Raw genomic sequence first — 18,850 nt, 5'->3', positions numbered from 1 at the left:
TTTTCTAGGTCAATACAAGTATACAACTATTGATGATTATGTATTATTATTATTTTGGTATATTAATGATTATGTATTATTATGATAAAAACATAATTTCTTGCCAAATTAAATAATAATAAAATATATTAGGTAATCGGGGAAATATACTTTAATTTATTATTAAATATAAAAATTCATCTATTAATAGTGAAACAAAAAAATGGTAAAATATATGGAATATATATTTGTTTAACTAGGAAACCATATTTTACATTAATTCTTATTTCCTTATACCTATACCAATAATTTAGGACATAAATTAATATTTATATAATATATAGTAAATTACATACAATATTGAGTTTTAGTGAAATTATATCAATATTATCCTACATAAATGACATCTAGTTTTGAAATACAATTCACTAATTACTTTTGCATGAGATATAAATATAATTTTTTAAATAAAAAATGTATGATGGGTATAATTAAGTTAAACTAAATATTGTATACTATATAGATAAGTCCAAATAGTATAAGAGTTAATATATCTTTACCATTTTTAGTTCATTACAAAAAATAGTAGACATCTTTAAACAACTTATAAGAATTATATATATATATATATATATATATAATATTATTTGGATTTGTCTTTATAATATTTTGTAACGATTTTAATTTAAATGATTACACTTATATTTATTGTAAGAGTAGTTCGTGTAACATACCAGAGTGATTTGTGCAAAGACAAAATAGTAAGATGATTTATGAAATTTCACTAAAACTTAATCAATGTGAATGTAAATTACTCTATAATATAAGTAAAAGTATAACAACTCGTGTAAAAATTTATACACATAAAATCTACCATTAAATTAATATTTATACACATAATATATGAACACTAATATTAACAAATAATGAAACCTTTAAATTAAAAATATGATAAGAATAAGATATAAGATGATAATTCTTAATAGAAAAAACGTATCAACTAAATTACATGACTTTGATATATTGACACTAAATTTTTCACCATTCTTATTTAATAATTATTGAATTTTTAAAAAATAATTTAAATAAATATAAAATAATATAATAATTATGTATAAATATTAATTAGCTGTAGTAACTTCATTCTAAATAACTTCATTCTAAATATTGTAAGATGTGACATGACAAAAGTATGTCATCTATTAAAAATTAAAGTATAGAGAGATAAAATCTATATAAAAACCATAAAAAATAACTTCCATCTAAATCTCAAATAAACACAAAAAAGACTAAAAAGACTTGATAGAATAAAACCCACCAACAAATTATTTTAATTTACTCAGTACTACGTAATGATGTTTTTTAGGCTACTAAGAAATTAAATTATTAAAAGGTGTAATAGATAATAAAATTGTCTTATATAAATCATCACATAATATATCCTATCTTAAGACAATAATAATAGTGAATTATACAGTACTTTAATAAGGTCGTAAATCATAAATTGTAAGTAACAAATTCAAATTCTTAAGTCACTCTACTATCTTCATCACCCTTTTTTAAATAGAATAATATAAAAAATAAATTAAAAAGTAAATTAATTTTTTTAATAAGATTTTTATATTAGTACTTCCATATGGAGTGAATAAGATCTGATAGTAACAATACATGATCCACTCAACACATGCAAACCACAGTTCATAGCAGTACCACTCATCAAAACACTGCAGTTTTATCACACGGCATTGATATGCCAAGAAAATGGCAGCACACGATAACTCACAATGGTTGAAGTATTCTGCTGATTAAAACTCCAACGAATGAAGACAGCTCGATATGTATAGAGCAGTCAGAGTGAGTGTTAAAAAAAATACGATAAGACAGTTTATCATTATTAAAACATTTCAATATGAAGTAGAGGATACTTAACTATACTTATCCATAAATATGAAAGACCTTTCATAATAAGAAGAATGTAATTACACTCAAATATTCTTATACTCATGTCGGATCTTCTCCAATAATAAAAAGATAAACATAAATGAAACAAGAGAAAAATGGTAATATGTCTTAACGCTATTATCCATGAAATATTATTAGATGATATTTTTATTTCTATATATAAATATAAAAATTGTCTATCTATTAATAGAGAGATGTCACTCACAATGTCCATAACCTTCACATTCCATTAATTGCAGCTAGGAGCAATAAACTATGTTTATATAGAGAAATTGGTAGAAGGATATGATCATTTTATAAAATCAGCAAAAAGAAATAATTGAAAAAAGAAAGATAAAAGACATGGAGGAGTTATAGAAACTTCAAGATGATAACAACCAGTTCAGTACAACGTCAGAGATTACAAACCCAATCAAGCGGGATGACAGAAATAACATAAAACATAACAAAGACAAGATACAAAACATAGTAAGACAATAACAAGTAAAAGGCGAAAACATCATGTGACTCCGAAGAATGTAAACGGTAGAATCATTTTTTAACAGGCTTCTTCAAGAAAACATTTGTCAAAACAGTCTTCGACTGTAGCGAGGACTTCAGCAAATTAATACCCTATTAAGAAAAAACACGAGATCAAATAAGTATATAATTAATGGATTGAGGTGGAGCCAGTAAAATGAAATAAAATACAATATTTTTCACTTTCATTCAATAACAATCAATACTTAAGAATAATATAAGTTATCATCAACAAAAACAAATAAAATAAACTTAATTAATAAAGCCAAATTTTAATATCTTACAAAAAAACAAAGACATATTAAATTACAAGTATAATCCATATTAATAAAAGTAATAACTTTCATGATCAACTGTAATATAAAGGGACAATAATTGCAATAACTATGACAACATACCTCTTCCATACCCAGTTCAACAACCCTTTCTTCCAACAAACCAATCTCTTTGACATCAAACTTGTTAAGCAAAGTAATACTAGATATGGTTGACATTGGCTGAATGACTAAATCATCCATAACCATGTAAGTAACTACATCTTTTACAAACCCATTCACATTAGTAGAACTTACATCCTTTAAGACTGGAATATTGCCGACAAATGATAATTGACTGTTCATAATACAACTAGAATAATCATTACTCGGACAAGAAGTACCGGATTTGCACGTCACATAAGAACACTTATTATGACAAGTGTAAAACTTAAGAGATTCTACATTGACAGGAGAATCCAGAACATCGTTTGGAGGGAGCAGGCCAGAAATAACAGATGAGGATATTAGAGATGTTGGTTTCAACAAAACATCCTTATTCTGATTAGGTTGCATGTAAGTATGGTTCAGTTGTTCAACACTCTCATATAGATTGCCAAGGGAACCAACCATTTGATTCTTAGTTAAAAGACGAACCACGGCACCAATAGGGAAAGAAAGCAGGTTAAAGAGAAAGTCTATAACAGCTTTCGATGCTTCAGCAAACAGAACCTTTTCACGTTTTGTGTCAATCAGAAGTTTTACGCTCAATTTGGTTGAAGAAGAAGGAGAAGGAGCGGAAGCCATGGTGAAAATATGAGTACTTATTTATCAGAGTTGGATTGTTTGTGAGAATGATAAGAAGGTGCTGTTTATTTATAGAATGGATGGATCATGCAGGATACACAGTAGTAATATTTTCCACTTTCTCACGTAGTAACAATCTAGAAACCTTTCTCATTCCTCATTCCAAGATATTAGACAAACAAGCAAATAAGTTGAAGGTCATTCATTGGTTTGGAATCCGAGTTGCTGTCAAAGAAGTTTCACGCATGTGGGTTCTCCATGGTTATCACAGTACTGCAGCTAATTAGCATAAGCCATAAGCCGAATTCAGATAAGTGGAAACTGAAACGTCAAAGGTTCATGAACCAAAGCCTCATAGCCAATGAAGTTTAAACTCGATCACAAAAACTTTTGTGGGTGTGTGGCAAAACTAGCTTAGTAGCGGTTATAGCTGTGAGTTTGCAGCTAAAAGCTTTTAAATATGTACATATCTTTTTAAATTAGAGCTCTTTGGTAAAATTAATTTTCCAAATAACTAAAATTTGAAATAACAATTAATTGGACTAATTAAATACACAAACAAATTAAAATTAAAATTCTCAATCATTTATTTATATTGTACATACAATATTTTTATTTATTTGGAGATAAGTGAGACAATAAAAATAATAAAAAAATTAGTTGGGATGACTAATGTGGTTATTTAAATTTATGAAAGATAATGATGAAAAATGAATTATTGAAAATTATTTTTACTTTCTAAACACTACTTCAAATAAATTACTAAAAAGTAAATTTCAAACACTTAAATTTATTTTTTTTTAAAAAATTTGTTATTGAAAAGCTATGATAGCTTATTTACCAAGTAAAAAAGTACAAGCTCAGATTACGAAGTTAATTTTCAATATTTTAGATCCTTCATAATGAATATATAAAACAACACTTAAAGTATATCAATATCTATGTTTCTACAGTTTTTTACATGGTTAGAATAATCATGACCATAATATTAAATTTTTAAGAGTTAATAATCAATATATGAATAGTATACATAAATGATAGACAATAATATAAAAGTCATACATTATTAATATATTATATTAATTGCTTTCATAAAAGCAATATAGATTTTATTATTAAGTAGTGTATAGTTTTTCTAATGTGCTCTATCAACATTCAATTTACCCAAAAAGAGGTAAGTTGATATATTGAAAATTGAGAAATAGAAATTTCATTAGGATCAATTGCAAGATAAATTTTAGTCCCACATTTATAACTACTATTTCTGGTGTGGTTTTCCCTGATTTTGTACCAATTCTTAATTCTAATGGGTACACTAAAAAATCATCTCAGCCATATGATCCAATCAATCATTTATTTAAGTGGGGCTTACATTTTTAAGACATGCATAGAGCAGAAACCAAACCCTCTAATGACTTTTCATTATATTAGATGCTTGAGGTAGAAAACAAGCACAATAACACATTTAGGTCATGTTAGTTTATTTTAAAAAGAAATATTTAACCACTAACATTTTCAACATGTGAAAATCACTAAGCTGGGGCAATATTATTGCATGGTTATAAGATATGCTTATATAAAATTGAATGTGGAAGAAAAATATGAGAATAAACTCTATAAAATAGAAATGAAAATATTATATTGGATGAATAATTATATTAGAGAAGATGTGGTAGAAATGTGAAGAGGGTATGAATAGTCCTTATAAACTTTATTATTTATTGACAAATATTAATATGTTAGTATTTTGTGTTGGGTGAAAATTGTACTTTCAACCTCGTTATCACTCCACTTCCTAAGTCTTCTACCTTACGATTTGACCATCTTACCACTCTCCCATAGTCATTATAAACTTGATGCTAATTTTATGATATTGTGAAGGGTTCTTTTGTAGAACAAAATCAAGCATACAAGTCCATTAAAATTGCATTTAGAATCACATACAAAGAAACAAGTGAACAAATACTATTTACTGGACTCAATAATAACTTATACATGATTGTTGTCAATTCACTAGAGAACTCTAACATTCATTTACCCATACAATTCACTACAGAAGGATTTGAACATCATGTTCCTTTGACAACAGCCTAGTCTTGGACAAATGAAGCATGATAACATTATTGTTCATAGCATGAACCTGGACCAATAGGAGCAGTTCTAGCCTAAAAATTTGTAACAGGAGCAGCTGAAACCCCTCTTCTATTCAAGAGACATCTAAAGTACTGCAACCTGGGCAATGCAGTTATGTTAATGTTTCCTCCAGAATTAGAATCTCTCTGACTCCACAAGCGTTCTGCGGGAAAACAAGAAGTAGTGGTTAATATTTTGCATAATCACTAAGTGGTATCGTCCATTCCATGTAACCGACTCTACTTAGTGAGGTTAAGGTTTGGTTATTGTTGTTATATTAGTAGGACAGCTAACCTGCTGCGGCTGCAGCTCAAGGCCATATATTTTGCAGAACATCTGATATATCAGCGTTCTCCGCCCACATGCATACTTCTCCTCCAAGTACGAGTTTTTGTTCCGAAGCTTTATGTATTCCTTCAACCGGTTCCGCAGTATAGACTACATCCCAAGGTACATCTAGATGGTCAAGATACCAGACACCTTGGTTACTGAAGATGCACCTGAAACCTTCTGCAACAGCCTTTGGACAACCACCAGGGCCCAGCCTGCAGTAATTAATTGAAATTAGCATAATTTGTTCTCAATCCGAAAGTATGTAGACCGAAATTCACCAGTTATGCACTACAGTCTGTGGATGGAGCTTAGTTGGAAATGTATTGAAGTTTTCTTCCCTAACAAGTTACAAAAAAAAATCATATGAATGTGATTATATTGTAAGAACGTCATATAGTAAATAGAAGTAATATTACATAGTTATTGATATGTACATTTAATGCAAGACAACAATATAGAAATATTAATCAAGGATACCTAGGAGAGACATTAATCAAGGATAAATTGTGGGTATAAATGAGTTTTCTAATGCTATAAGATTTGGGCTTTCAGTACGAAATTAGAGAGGGAAAGAAAGAAACTAATCTATGAGATCAGTGTACATAGTACTAGGGGGAAATATGAGCAAAACATGGAATGTGCATGAGCCAGTCTTGAGAAATCCCATAATATTGATAACTTTGTGCCATATAGCAAGGACTAAGGTAAAGTGAAAGAAGAATTAAGTCAAAGATGAATACTATAAGTTTTTTGATGCACTCTCCATAGAAACTTGACCTGTTAGAATACCAGAAAGGACATCAAAAGTAAAGTTCTTGGAAACATCTAGTGGCTCCCTACATGAGGGTGATGGCCAAAGATCAGGATATCCAGTTCCCCTACACAGGTATAAAAAATATCAAAAAATCAATAAAATATTCGGGCACACAATAGTTTTCGAAAGGAGTGCTTCACTAATCAGACCAATGAAATATGGAAGAGATAAAATGATCAATTCTCCGCTATAGTAATACAAAATTGTGAATTTTAAGGTCAAGCCATAGCAATCCATTGGGAGCATTAGTTGAGCACAAACCTATATACAATCCATAGGTAAAACACTTCAACCTTTCTATGGCAAACTAAGTCTTTCTTGAAAGAAAAAAGAAAGAAAGAATGAAAGAAGTAATGGTAGTAGTAAAAGACATTTTGTTTTCGATGTATCATCATTTTCGAGACATTGTTATAATACTATCAGACTATAAGCTTAAGAGTTAAGCAAATAATTGACCATAACATGAGCCGTACCATGATTCTGCATGACCAGGGACATCCACTTCCGGCATCACATTTATGCCTATGATAAACAATGCAAATACTCGTTAAATGGATCAAAACTGCTACTTGCTGCACATAATCTGAAACAGAAACTACAAAAGGAATTTCAAGATATCTCACCTCTCATTTTGGAAAAGCTTCATGCCAACGCTTAGTGCACCATGAAAAGAGAACATAATATAGTTAGCCATAGATTAAGAAAACTGACACAAATATGGGAACTGAAAAGTTCTAGTTTAACAAAAGGCAATTATAATATTATTTCGGGATTATAACAGCATATTTTTTCACTCTCTTCCCCTCACCTAAGTTTCTAAAACAATGTTGACTGAAATTTCCAGTTCAAATTGTATTAATATTGCAAAATGTGTGACATATTTATATTCTACAATACAAAAGTTATGTCATAGTTGGAACATTATATAGAACTAAATAGTTTGAGCCTTTGAGGCAAAGATGGTCTTCTTGAAGACTTGACGGGTAATTTATTTCAGCTTGTTGTTTCCATTGATAAACCCACCTTATGTGGAATAATTATGCAAGAAGAAGACAAAAAATGTGACTTGTTTTAGAAACCTTAATGGCTAAATTATTGGCGGGGGGATGGAATAATGCAGGTCTTACTTGACAATTTCATATGCATCCTCAACTGCGTAGCGCTCCCACTTTGTGTATGAACCTTTCCACAAATTTGGGTATGAAGGTACCTCGAGAGGAAATGACTGCGCATCTATGACGTGCCAACGTAGAACATTCTGCAGAGTGTAATGTTTAATATCAGCATTACATGAAACAGAATAGCGTGGTATGCATTATGCAAGTTAGGATGTTCTTCTTTGTTTTCCAATTGCCACAAAGAGGGTTGAAAAGAAAATTCATAACATTTATCTTACAAGTTTAGCGTAGGACATAGACTCAATTATCTGCTTAATTACATCAATCGGAAAATAGTGTCTTGATGTATCTGCAAAATATATATATGAAAACCAAAAATGTGGATCAATAGCCTCAGATCATAGCATATAATCACTCACAGAATATATACTAGTCATTTACAAAATCTTGGCTCACCCAACAAGAGCCCAAGATATGCAAATCTAGGTTTATCTCGGATCGACCAAGGTGCCTTGTATATTTGTACTGTTTTAGTTGTATAATCAAAAGAACACAACTGGCTGAATGCGGATTGAGAAAAAGACAAAGATCTCTTGGAAGTGAGTCATGCGCTATGTCCATAATGCGGATTGAGAAACACAAAAATAACAGAAGTTCACTTTCATTTATATATATACAACTGAGCATAAGCAAACTTACTATCTATAGGCCAACATCTTAACCAGTAGGCACAAACAGAACAAGTTATGGAATTTTCGAATCGTACGTAAAATACAAACCTAAATATGAATAATAGTGATTGCCGATTAATTTTAAAAGTTGTCTTTAGAGTGAAAATCACAATCTGTCCAGAAATGTCTAATAGCTACAGATCCCATAATCATATAAGAACAAACTGCTCTCTGTTCACAAATTGTTGTCTCCTCACCATCTCTCCTACCACCAACTCCTTCTCCATTCCGTGCTCCACAATGGAGCGAAAGGGATAAGCCAAAAGAATTGAGCGGATCGAGTTCCAAACTCTATACATACCTCTAATCCATGCAATGCACCAAAAACTGTTTTTGCCTATAATGAGTAAAATTAGAAAATTAGAATGTTGATGATCATCTAGAAATGGATATACCACAGCATATCATGTTTTTTATCTAAAAATTACAAGAATAAATCACTGTCCAACAAAAAGAAAAACCAAATCACACCTCAATTGTGGCTTCTCCAGCAACAGAATGAACCTGAGCTTTTGAAACAAACTATAACTTTCATCAAATCCAAGTTGAAGCTGCAGCAAAAAGTTCCCACTCTCAAAATTACAACTTTACCAAAGCCCATAAAACAAAAAGCTACCATGACAAAAAAACATAAATAGACACATAGTAAAATTAAACCCACCTCTTCACTGAAGGAATGAACAATGATATTCAATTTATTAACATCATAAAGAGTCCTATCTGGTCTGATCAAACCATAGCGATCAGTGTTTCTAAAAACAATCCCTTTGTATCTATCAAAAGCAGCTCTAACAATGTGAGAGGAAGCAGCATTTCCAGAAAGAGAAAGTGCAGGGCCAAGAGAGAGAGACTCATTGCCAAAGGTGAATTTTTTAGGCAAAGGCCTAATGAAAGGAAGTGAATCTAATGAATGTGGTTGTTGTGGGTTCGTTTAGCTGAAACACCAAAAGTTGGAGAAGGAACAAAGAATTGCAAAAGAAAAGAATGTGTGAACTGCAATTGTGAGACACAAACCCTTCATGGTGGTTTATCTGTATGAAGAGTTTGTGCTTGAGAAGTAGCAGAGGGAGAGAGAGAGAGAGAACAATGGTTTGGGTTTGAAGGTGTGAGGTAAATAAAAATGTGAAGGTGATTAGTGAAGTGGTTAAGCTTAAACATTGAACAACAATGGCTAAATTTTCTAAACATTGTAGTGTTCCACTAATAAGAATCATATTGATGACACATTTAGAGACAAATTTACGGTTTCAACATTCACGTGAGTAAGAAAAGATTAACATGGGATGACAACCTTTTACTGCTTTGATTGATTTAATAAATGATGATACAGGACAAAAGTTTTTCTATGTGAAACATACTCCGTGTTGTTTACTGGGAACTCAGAAGATACCATAATATATTATATCACCAAAAAAACATATAAAAACAAAAACAGATAAATAAAAACAAACCAAAATAATATATCATTACTCAAAAATAGATCCTACATTATTGAATGAATATCTTACTTAGTATTAGAGAGTCCAATACTGGATGAATAAAAAAATTAACAGTCATAATTTTTATTTTTAATAAAAAAATTAAAAATATTCTTTTCTTCCTCATATTGAAGTGAATCTAATTCATCCATATGTAAGACATTCTTATTTAACTAACTTCATGTTAATCCTCTTACCAGAACGAAAGACTCAGAAAATTGAGATGGTAATTTACATTTTTGAAGTTAGTGAGTCTCAATACTAAAGAATCATGATTAGGGAATTCCAAAATTATTAAACCTGACTAAATTTAAATAAATTTTGCGTTCTTAAGTCAACGCTTATTGAGTTTTCTTTTAAAAGTGAGGATTGTTGTATCCCTAAATATTGTTTTTGGTGATATTGACATTGTAGCTACATCAAAGTGGGGTAAGGTTGGATCATGTATTTAGAGTGTTTGATTGGTTAGATTTGTTATGATTGATCAGAACATAAGCAACATATCTCAACATTTCATTTCAAAGACTTAAAAGAACAAAAATATTAATCACTTAATATGATTTGATATTAAAAGCACTTTTACTTTTATCAACGATAAAAAATAAATGAAATATGCAACATTCATAGTGAACTATCTTCCGCACTTTAAGAAATAGACTGTCTAGGCCTCCATTTAAAGTGGTCTTTAATTACAAAGATTCTTGAATGTCATATTAAAATAATTACGAATGAAATTTTCAATTACTTGGGATTAATTATCATTATTACACATTTTTTCTTAATCAAAATATTAAGATTATTACAACGATTTTCAGTTTTTTATTAGTTTGATTTGTTAGTCATTATTACAAATACTTTTTATTATTTGAAATTAAGTAGTCATTACGACTAAGTTTTTGTTGTTTTATTATCTTGTTTCATTATAACTTTTAACAAATTATAAAAATCCTTTACTTATTAAGAGACATTAGTATAAAAGATACAACATCTTTGGTGAACTATCTCACCTGCAATGTGAAATGGAAGAAGCATATATGTTTTTCAACTGAAATAGAAATAACAATAACAATCATTAAATTTTTTAATCGACATGATATCTTTTCATTAGCACAAGACAACATATAAAACAGAATATAGGACATCAAATCATTGTTCCTTTCAAACATTTCAGCAATTTTCATAAGCACAAATTTATCCATATATTGAGCCAGTTAGCTGATTGATGTGAAAATAACAACTATAAGAAACCAGATTCAAGATGATACATAGTTCAATCACATTATTACATATCAGAAGTTCATAAATCTCAGAAGATAGAGCAAACTCATAACTTAGAACTACTTCATGGATTGACCTTGGGTGCCCATCCAGCAATAACATGTTCCTTTGCAGGCTTCGTTTTCTCAAATGATTCCCGGGCAAAGAGCAACTGCACCATAACATAGTTACCCATCAACCCATAAAATCGTTTCCGGTTATATACTACTCATACTAGCAAGTACAACTTTTTAAAACACATGGTGCAACATAGTATGATAGAACCCCTCCAGGTTGAAGGGAATATACATGCAGATACATGTGGACACAGTCATAATCTCAAAAGCCAGAATAGCATATGATAATAATAATGTTAAATAAAGGCGATAATGACGAAGCACGTGATTACTTATTCATGGATGCACATAAAAAATAATAAATGCAAAAGAGTCTTTGATTGTCAATAACCAATATTTAGAGTTGTTGTAGCAATGTTTTTTGTCAAGTGAGAAGGAAAAATGCTCTATGAAAGGTGAGGTAAGGGTTAAGTGCCAGTATTTCGATTTACATGGTTGGGATAATTAAAAGTTAATCCAGATAAATACTAGAGGCAATTAAATTAACTGATTTGTGTCTCATAAACTGAACATGTGATGATATGCAGAAGGGTTCTTAGCTTGCAGACAAACCAAGGAAATCTGGAGAATTCACGAGGCTTCAACAACTTTAGGTGTAAAGTTTCAAAAACTCGAAAGCCGTATATAAGGTTTACTTTCACTTTAAAACATGCTCCAGATTGGCCCATTCAAAGGAAAGGGTGACCCAATAAAACGTTTGGCAATATACAAAATAAAACAAAGAGACATAACAGGACAGTGACCAAAAGGACATAACAGGACAGTTTTAATTTATCAATCAATTAACTTTGTTTCAATAATTGTGTGAACAAAAGACCAATCATTTCCAAATTCAAATCGTGTTTACTTTTTTTTACTTGTAATCTTCTTTCCATATACTTTATCTTGACTAAGTATGTATTAGACTATTAATGTTTTGGTCATTATGAAGCAACACAACAAAAGCAGTTGGTATGATAAGTTTGACAACAGAAAATTCTCATCCACCAATCAAAAAGCCACGACTAAATAGTCACAAGAGATCTCATGCACTGCAGAAAACAACTGCATACCTTGATATAGTTGTGGACATTTTCCAAACTTTCAGGAATAGTCCAATTCTTGAAGTGACCGAGTGTTACGGATAGATGGAAAAGTTTTGGTGCCAAACCCAAGTCAACAGCAGTGACCTTCTCCCCAGCAACATAAGGACCCTGAACATATCTTCAGCATATTAGCACAGCCATTAAGAGAAAGTAAACAACAAACAAATAGAAATTTCATTTTTTTATATATACATGAGCCTTAAGATGTTCATCCAAAGCTTTCAATTCAGCAAGCAATGCTTGTTCTGTTCCATCATTTTCATCCTTGCTCTTCAGAAAACTCACAAAAGACCCAAATAATTTGCTTCCTCTGCAAGTGGAAAGATTATGTAAAGCCAAATTCAGTGATGAAGAATAAGTCTCTCAGTTCAAATAATATCTTCTTAATAATTAGAACACAGCATCAATTGAATAATACCCGTCATCGAAAAAATAAATAAGAAAATCAAAATATGAACTTGAAAAGGATCAAAATAAAAGGATGAAATAAGAAAATCAACAACAGTGAAAACATTTTGAATATGTTAAGTCAACACTCAAAACAACAGAATTACGTGAATTCTTCCCAGACCCAGATAACAAAAATGTGATCTTGAAAAGGATCAAAATAAAAAGGGTGAAAGGAGCATACACAGAAGCAAATTCAGAAGGAGTGGCAAGAGGAATATCTGGATATTTTTCCTCAATAATCCCAACAATAACATCAGAATCAGGAACCCATTTATCATCATATTTAAGCACTGGCACCTTCCCTTCAGGATTCACATCCAAAAACCTAACCCAAAAGAAAAAAAAGCAATCTTTTCTTAAACCCAATGGAAAAAAAGAGTGAGAATAAAAACCCATAATTATGGGCGCAGAATAATAACAATAATATATACCATTGAGGTTTATCGGTTACATCAATGAGATGGGTGTTGTATGGGATATTCTTCTCCTCCAACGTTAAGAGAACCCTTTGTGAAAATGGACCTGAAAACCAAAACCATATTAAAAAAAAGGCATTGGAAGAGGAAAAGAGAGAGAAAGAGGAAACATACAATCTCCGAGAACGTTAGGAGCACCGGTAGCGGCCTTAACAGCAATCTCAAAAGCCATTTGTGAAGCGATGAATGTAGAGTGAGTCACAACCCAATTTTTCAGAATTTCTTAACCCAATAATTGAAGTCAATTGAAACTTATTTATACTTTAACCAATGCCAAGAAAATCGGACATTTTAAAAGAATGTGTTGTACAAGGGAGAGGATCCAATACAATGTGAATAGCGAATATGTCCAATTTTATGGCAACATTCATTGGTTTGAGAGTGAGATTCCTCGAAACAAATGATTTTTTCCTTTATATTTTAAAGATAAAAGTATAATATTATTTTAAATAAAAAATATAAATATTAATATGTGTTATTTTTTTTTTATATAATATTTCTCTCTTTATTAATGGAGATGAGTTTCACTTATTTATTAAATGTTGACCCCAACATGGGTGATCATTAAAAGAAAGAAGTGATTACATGTTTTATATTTTTAAGATGATAAACATATTTTGATTATTTTCTCTTCCATTCAAAACTTATTGAAATTAATATTTGAATAACAATTACTTATATTAAGGGTGATCGTGTTAGGCTTCATTTGGATGTATGAGAAAATTAAAAAGATTGAAATATATGAGAAGTTGAATGGGGAGATCCGAAGATAGAAAAATATAATAAATTCTTGTAAGTTTGATACAACAGAAGAATGAGAGAAAAAGAAGAGAAATGAGTATCCCTAAATAAAGAAAGGAAAGGAAAAGGGTGTGTGGTTTAATTACTAATTACAAAAAAGGTTATATTTTTAAATTATAATTTTTTTATTATAATTTCAATTGTTTTTAATTAATATTATTTATATATAAAAATGATTCATGTATGTTACCAATTTTTAAAACAAGAAAAAAGGTTTTGAATATATCATAGTTTTTTGCATTTTCATTATATCATTTATTATTTATTTTTAATCATCATTGATTATTAATTAAAATTAATACAAACAAGCAGTGGATGATACACTATCGTGTATAAATCAATTTTTATAATCATAATTTAAAGATATTACACATTTAAAACAAACAAATAAATAAAAAATTGGGTGGAGTTGACATTTCCCATGAAATTCCTCTTTTCTCTGAAAACATGGTGGGTCCCACGCATTTTTTATATTCACCTCTCTTTTTCTCTTCCCAATCAAAGGGTAGAAACTTCTTTCTTTTTTTAAATTTTTTCACTCTAATTCTATCATACCAAATAAAAACTTAAATTGAGAGAAAAATATTTATTGGAAGTGATAATCATACAAAACTCTGTATATTACCCAATAAAATCACCCGTACATATATTGGGAGGAGAATATCTGAACGCGTGGTGAAACTGGGAACATAACAGATTGATTAAGCAGTTGAGATAGAGAGGTACATAAAACTACTTTCATTTTAAAAATGGTGGTTGACAATCAATTATTTCATCACACGGGTCACTTCAACAAAATGAGGTTAGGCTGGTGCAATGCCATTATTACAATATTTAATTTTATGTCCCTAAATCACCTACTACTTTAATATAGTAAATATTTGTAGTTAACATTATAATTATATTATTCAAAAATTAGTTATACGAAGAATATATAGTGATTAAATATAAATGATAAATAATATAATAATAGTTTATAAAACTCATATATAAACTTTAACAAGATAAATGATAATAAGTTAAAAAAATTATAAGTGTAATACATGTATTGTTAATATAAATATTTATACAATAATTATTCATTCACTATTCATTTCGATTATATTTCCTGAATAGTTAATAATAATTAAATTTAAATAATATCATAAAATATACTAAAAAATTAATTTGACTCATATTTGATATTTGTGGAAACCATTTACATTTTCAATTTTTGAACGTATGAAAATTTTGATTGACAAAAATATATATTCACTCTATAAAAGTTATTAAATTTGGTCTGTCCAGTATAGCTTTCATTTATTGTAGTGGTCACTTGATTAGACTTAGGTATTTAAATTGATTTGTAAGTTAATCAATTTTTTTAATTTGTATCGTAGTAACTAATAGGATTATTTTAAATAAATTTGATGTAGTGTTATTTGCTTATTTTAATATATTATTTGGGTTCTTCTTCAAACATTCATTTCAAAATAAAAAATGTAATATTTTCACGTTCTTCAAAAGAAAGTCCTTAAATGTTTAACATAAAAAGAAATGTAACGAATTTATAATATATTTTCCCAAAATATATATAATCTTTGTGGGAAAAAAAGTTTGTCCCAATTTGACCCGCTCACGTTCTCATAATGTCCGGAAATCAAAATGGGTGCATGTTAAGATACTTTTTGCAAACAAATTAGGATTTGTTTACTTTCATCATTTCCTATTTCATTTTTAATGAAATCAAAAAAATGAAAATAAAAAATATTAGTATTATTGTTTCCATTTTTTATATCATAAAACATGAGTTTTATTTTTAGAAATAAGAAAATGTCATTTCAATAATTAGACAATAACACTTTATTGAAAATTTTAAGACTTTTGTTATTTCGTTCATTTCATATTTCTTAATGTTTTAACTTTTTCATGTTATTTCATATTTTGGAAACCAGATACACTTCTATATTTATTTTCCAACTATACATTTATTTATTATTCATATTTTCATGACATGTTACTTCATGCCTTTTTTAATTGAGCTTTCAATATACATTAAATATAGTTATTTTAATCTTATATCTTTTAATAATTTTTTAAACTTTTGTATAACCTTAAACATAAAAAAATATGAATGAAAAGTATATATTTTCAATTGTTTTTTCACTGATCAACAAAAGGCTAAAATCAATCAATGAGTTTCTCTCTCGTCTAAACCATCACACATCTTCATAATAGAATTCACCACTCTTATAATATTGTTGAAATGATTGGATGATGTGTATGATAATATATAATTTTGAGATGAAAATTATTGTCCCTTAAAGTTAGTACAATCTTAATTAAATAATAAAACACTTTTATATTATTAATTTATTTTAATTTTAACTTTTTTAGAGCATTTGCAACAACAAAATGTTTGTTATGACTTTTCACACATCTTTATAGGTGGTAGCTAATGACTAAATCCAATAATTAAAGGTGTTTAATATATTATTGACATAACATAGGTTGAAAAAGAAAAATGCAAATATTAAATATATAAACAAACTATAGAATCATTGGTTTGACTACTTTAGTGATTAAATTTTAGAATTGAATTAATTGGAAGAGTAATTTTTCTTGTTTGTGGAGTTTAAAATGAATGGTTTTGAAAATGAAAATGATAATAACAAACACGTTTTGAGAAAATGAAAACATAAAAACAAAATTTGTTTTTGTAAAATAAATATAAAAAATAGAAATAAAAAACATTTCTTAAAATCAAACAATCCTGTCATTTCCATTTTAAAATGGGTTATCGGTGAACATACATTGAAAAAACTAAACATGTTCGTAAAACTTAATAAAAAATTTGAAGAGACAAAATAAATAAAATGAACTATTGTAGGTATTTCAATAAACCACATTACATCAGTGGTAATTTATTCGAGTTCCCTTTTTTTCTTTTAACCCTTTGAATTGGTCACTCGTATCACCATATAAAAATGCATATGGACTCCGGGAGTAATCAATGAACATCAATTATCCTAAAACAATATATCATTTCATGTGTTGGTACTTGTAATTAGTCAGAAAAATAATTAATTATTAAAATTTTAATTTAAATATATTTTTTAACTAATTACAAACAGTGACACATAAAATGTTATACTTTGTGGTATAGCAGATGTGCTCACATAATAAAGTGAGACAAATTGGGTAAATTGAGGGGTCAAATGAGATGGATGAATTAAATTGTATATCCAAACCTTAAAAAAGTATAGGCCATGTAGGGGTCCACCTTATTTTAACTTAGATAATAGTTGATGTCTAAATTTGCATTAAATTGTATATCCATTCCATGATAGCTGATGTCTAAATTTGCTTCCACCCATCTGGTCATATTAACACAGGAATTAATTTCTTAATGAGAAAATATATTTAATTATACTAGGGGGAAAAATATGCTTGATATCCCTGTGTATAACACAACTAAGCTGTTTGTGTTGTTCACCTCGTCAAATGTACTATCGTAGCTATGGGTGGGAATATATTACACCGTCTATTAGCGTCTATTACCTGTAATATAATAGATTAGGTTATTTTAGACTTTTTTCGTAACTAATCAGACTCAAATTTTTTAAAAAACTATTTATTTTAATATGTCAAACTTTGGGTCATCCAAAATGTCTATTAAACCTAATAGGTCAACCTATTTAATTATATTATATGACATGTTTATATTATATAATTAATATTATATATTATATAATTTTAATATAAAAATATAACTTATTTGTTAGGATTATAAAAGTGTAATTAAAAGTATGGATTAACCTATTTAAATGTAGATATAATGACTTATTTTAATATTATATAGTATAATAAACTTTTAAATTGGGTCTTGTTTTAGGCAAATTCTAATCTTGTTGTTTCCACCTTAATCTTAGCAAATGGAATCCAAAATTTCATGTTACTTTTGCTATATCCAAATATTGCAGCATCTATTATACATATTCATTTAGAAAATTTGAAACTCAGTGATCAGCAAATAGTAATGTTGACTGGCACTTTAACCCACCAATATTCGTTTTGTGTATACTTATATTCGATAATTATCGGAAACAAACTTTCTTCACCAAAATATTGATGAAGATGTAAAGTATACAACATGATTTGTTTTAAAATTTAACTAAAAAAAGCAAAAGGACAGCAATATGAAAATGATTAATTTATTTCATAATTACCTATTTTGTTTATTGAAATTAATTAAAATTGTTGATAAATATTTGTTACTTGCTCGGTATTTTAATAAATAAAAACATATATATGGATTAGTTGCGAAATTAGTGATTGTGTAACAATTTTAAATCTTAAAAGTTGTCATTTAAAATAAAAACATTTGCCTTATAATAACTAGGGGAAGAGATCAGTCAAGTTGAACCTAACTTGTTTTAGCTCTAACTTGAATTAGAGATGACAATAAAACCTAATAAGTATGTACCCGTAGAAATATGCGCAACGGGTACCCACAAAAATAGTTTATTCGTGAGAA

General features: G+C 28.8%; 3 protein-coding genes across 4 annotated transcripts; all 3 read right to left on the bottom strand.

Annotated features, from left to right (window-relative positions):
• Positions 2,352-3,521, bottom strand: LOC109335392. Its single transcript, XM_019571529.1, has 2 exons — positions 2,859-3,521; positions 2,352-2,553 (listed from the first exon to the last, which is right to left on the bottom strand). The coding sequence occupies exons 1-2, from the start codon at positions 3,519-3,521 to the stop codon at positions 2,473-2,475; spliced, it is 744 nt and encodes a 247-aa protein (XP_019427074.1). The 3' UTR covers positions 2,352-2,472.
• LOC109335391 (beta-hexosaminidase 1-like) lies at positions 5,687-9,671 on the bottom strand. Its single transcript, XM_019571528.1, has 12 exons — positions 9,665-9,671; positions 9,312-9,553; positions 9,112-9,201; positions 8,952-8,987; positions 8,376-8,523; positions 8,198-8,268; positions 7,929-8,059; positions 7,425-7,441; positions 7,275-7,323; positions 6,765-6,865; positions 6,128-6,199; positions 5,687-5,817 (listed from the first exon to the last, which is right to left on the bottom strand). Exons 1-12 carry the CDS (start codon positions 9,669-9,671, stop codon positions 5,687-5,689), a joined length of 1,095 nt encoding a protein of 364 aa, XP_019427073.1.
• LOC109335897 (glutathione S-transferase DHAR2-like) lies at positions 9,299-13,800 on the bottom strand. 2 transcript variants are annotated; one of them, XM_019572144.1, is made up of 7 exons: positions 13,648-13,800; positions 13,489-13,579; positions 13,239-13,382; positions 12,800-12,917; positions 12,575-12,715; positions 11,453-11,557; positions 9,299-9,311 (listed from the first exon to the last, which is right to left on the bottom strand). In XM_019572144.1, exons 1-6 carry the CDS (start codon positions 13,703-13,705, stop codon positions 11,471-11,473), a joined length of 639 nt encoding a protein of 212 aa, XP_019427689.1. In that variant the 5' UTR covers positions 13,706-13,800; the 3' UTR covers positions 9,299-9,311; positions 11,453-11,470. The 2 variants fall into 2 exon arrangements, with proteins under 2 accessions (XP_019427689.1, XP_019427688.1); XM_019572143.1 differs by lacking the exon at positions 9,299-9,311 and having other exon boundaries at positions 11,367-11,557.

Source organism: Lupinus angustifolius, chromosome LG20, assembly GCF_001865875.1.
Source record: "Lupinus angustifolius cultivar Tanjil chromosome LG20, LupAngTanjil_v1.0, whole genome shotgun sequence".
Lineage (NCBI taxonomy): Eukaryota > Viridiplantae > Streptophyta > Magnoliopsida > Fabales > Fabaceae > Lupinus > Lupinus angustifolius.
The sequence above is the reverse complement of the archived record's forward strand: the minus strand, read 5'-3'. Positions and strand labels throughout refer to the sequence as shown.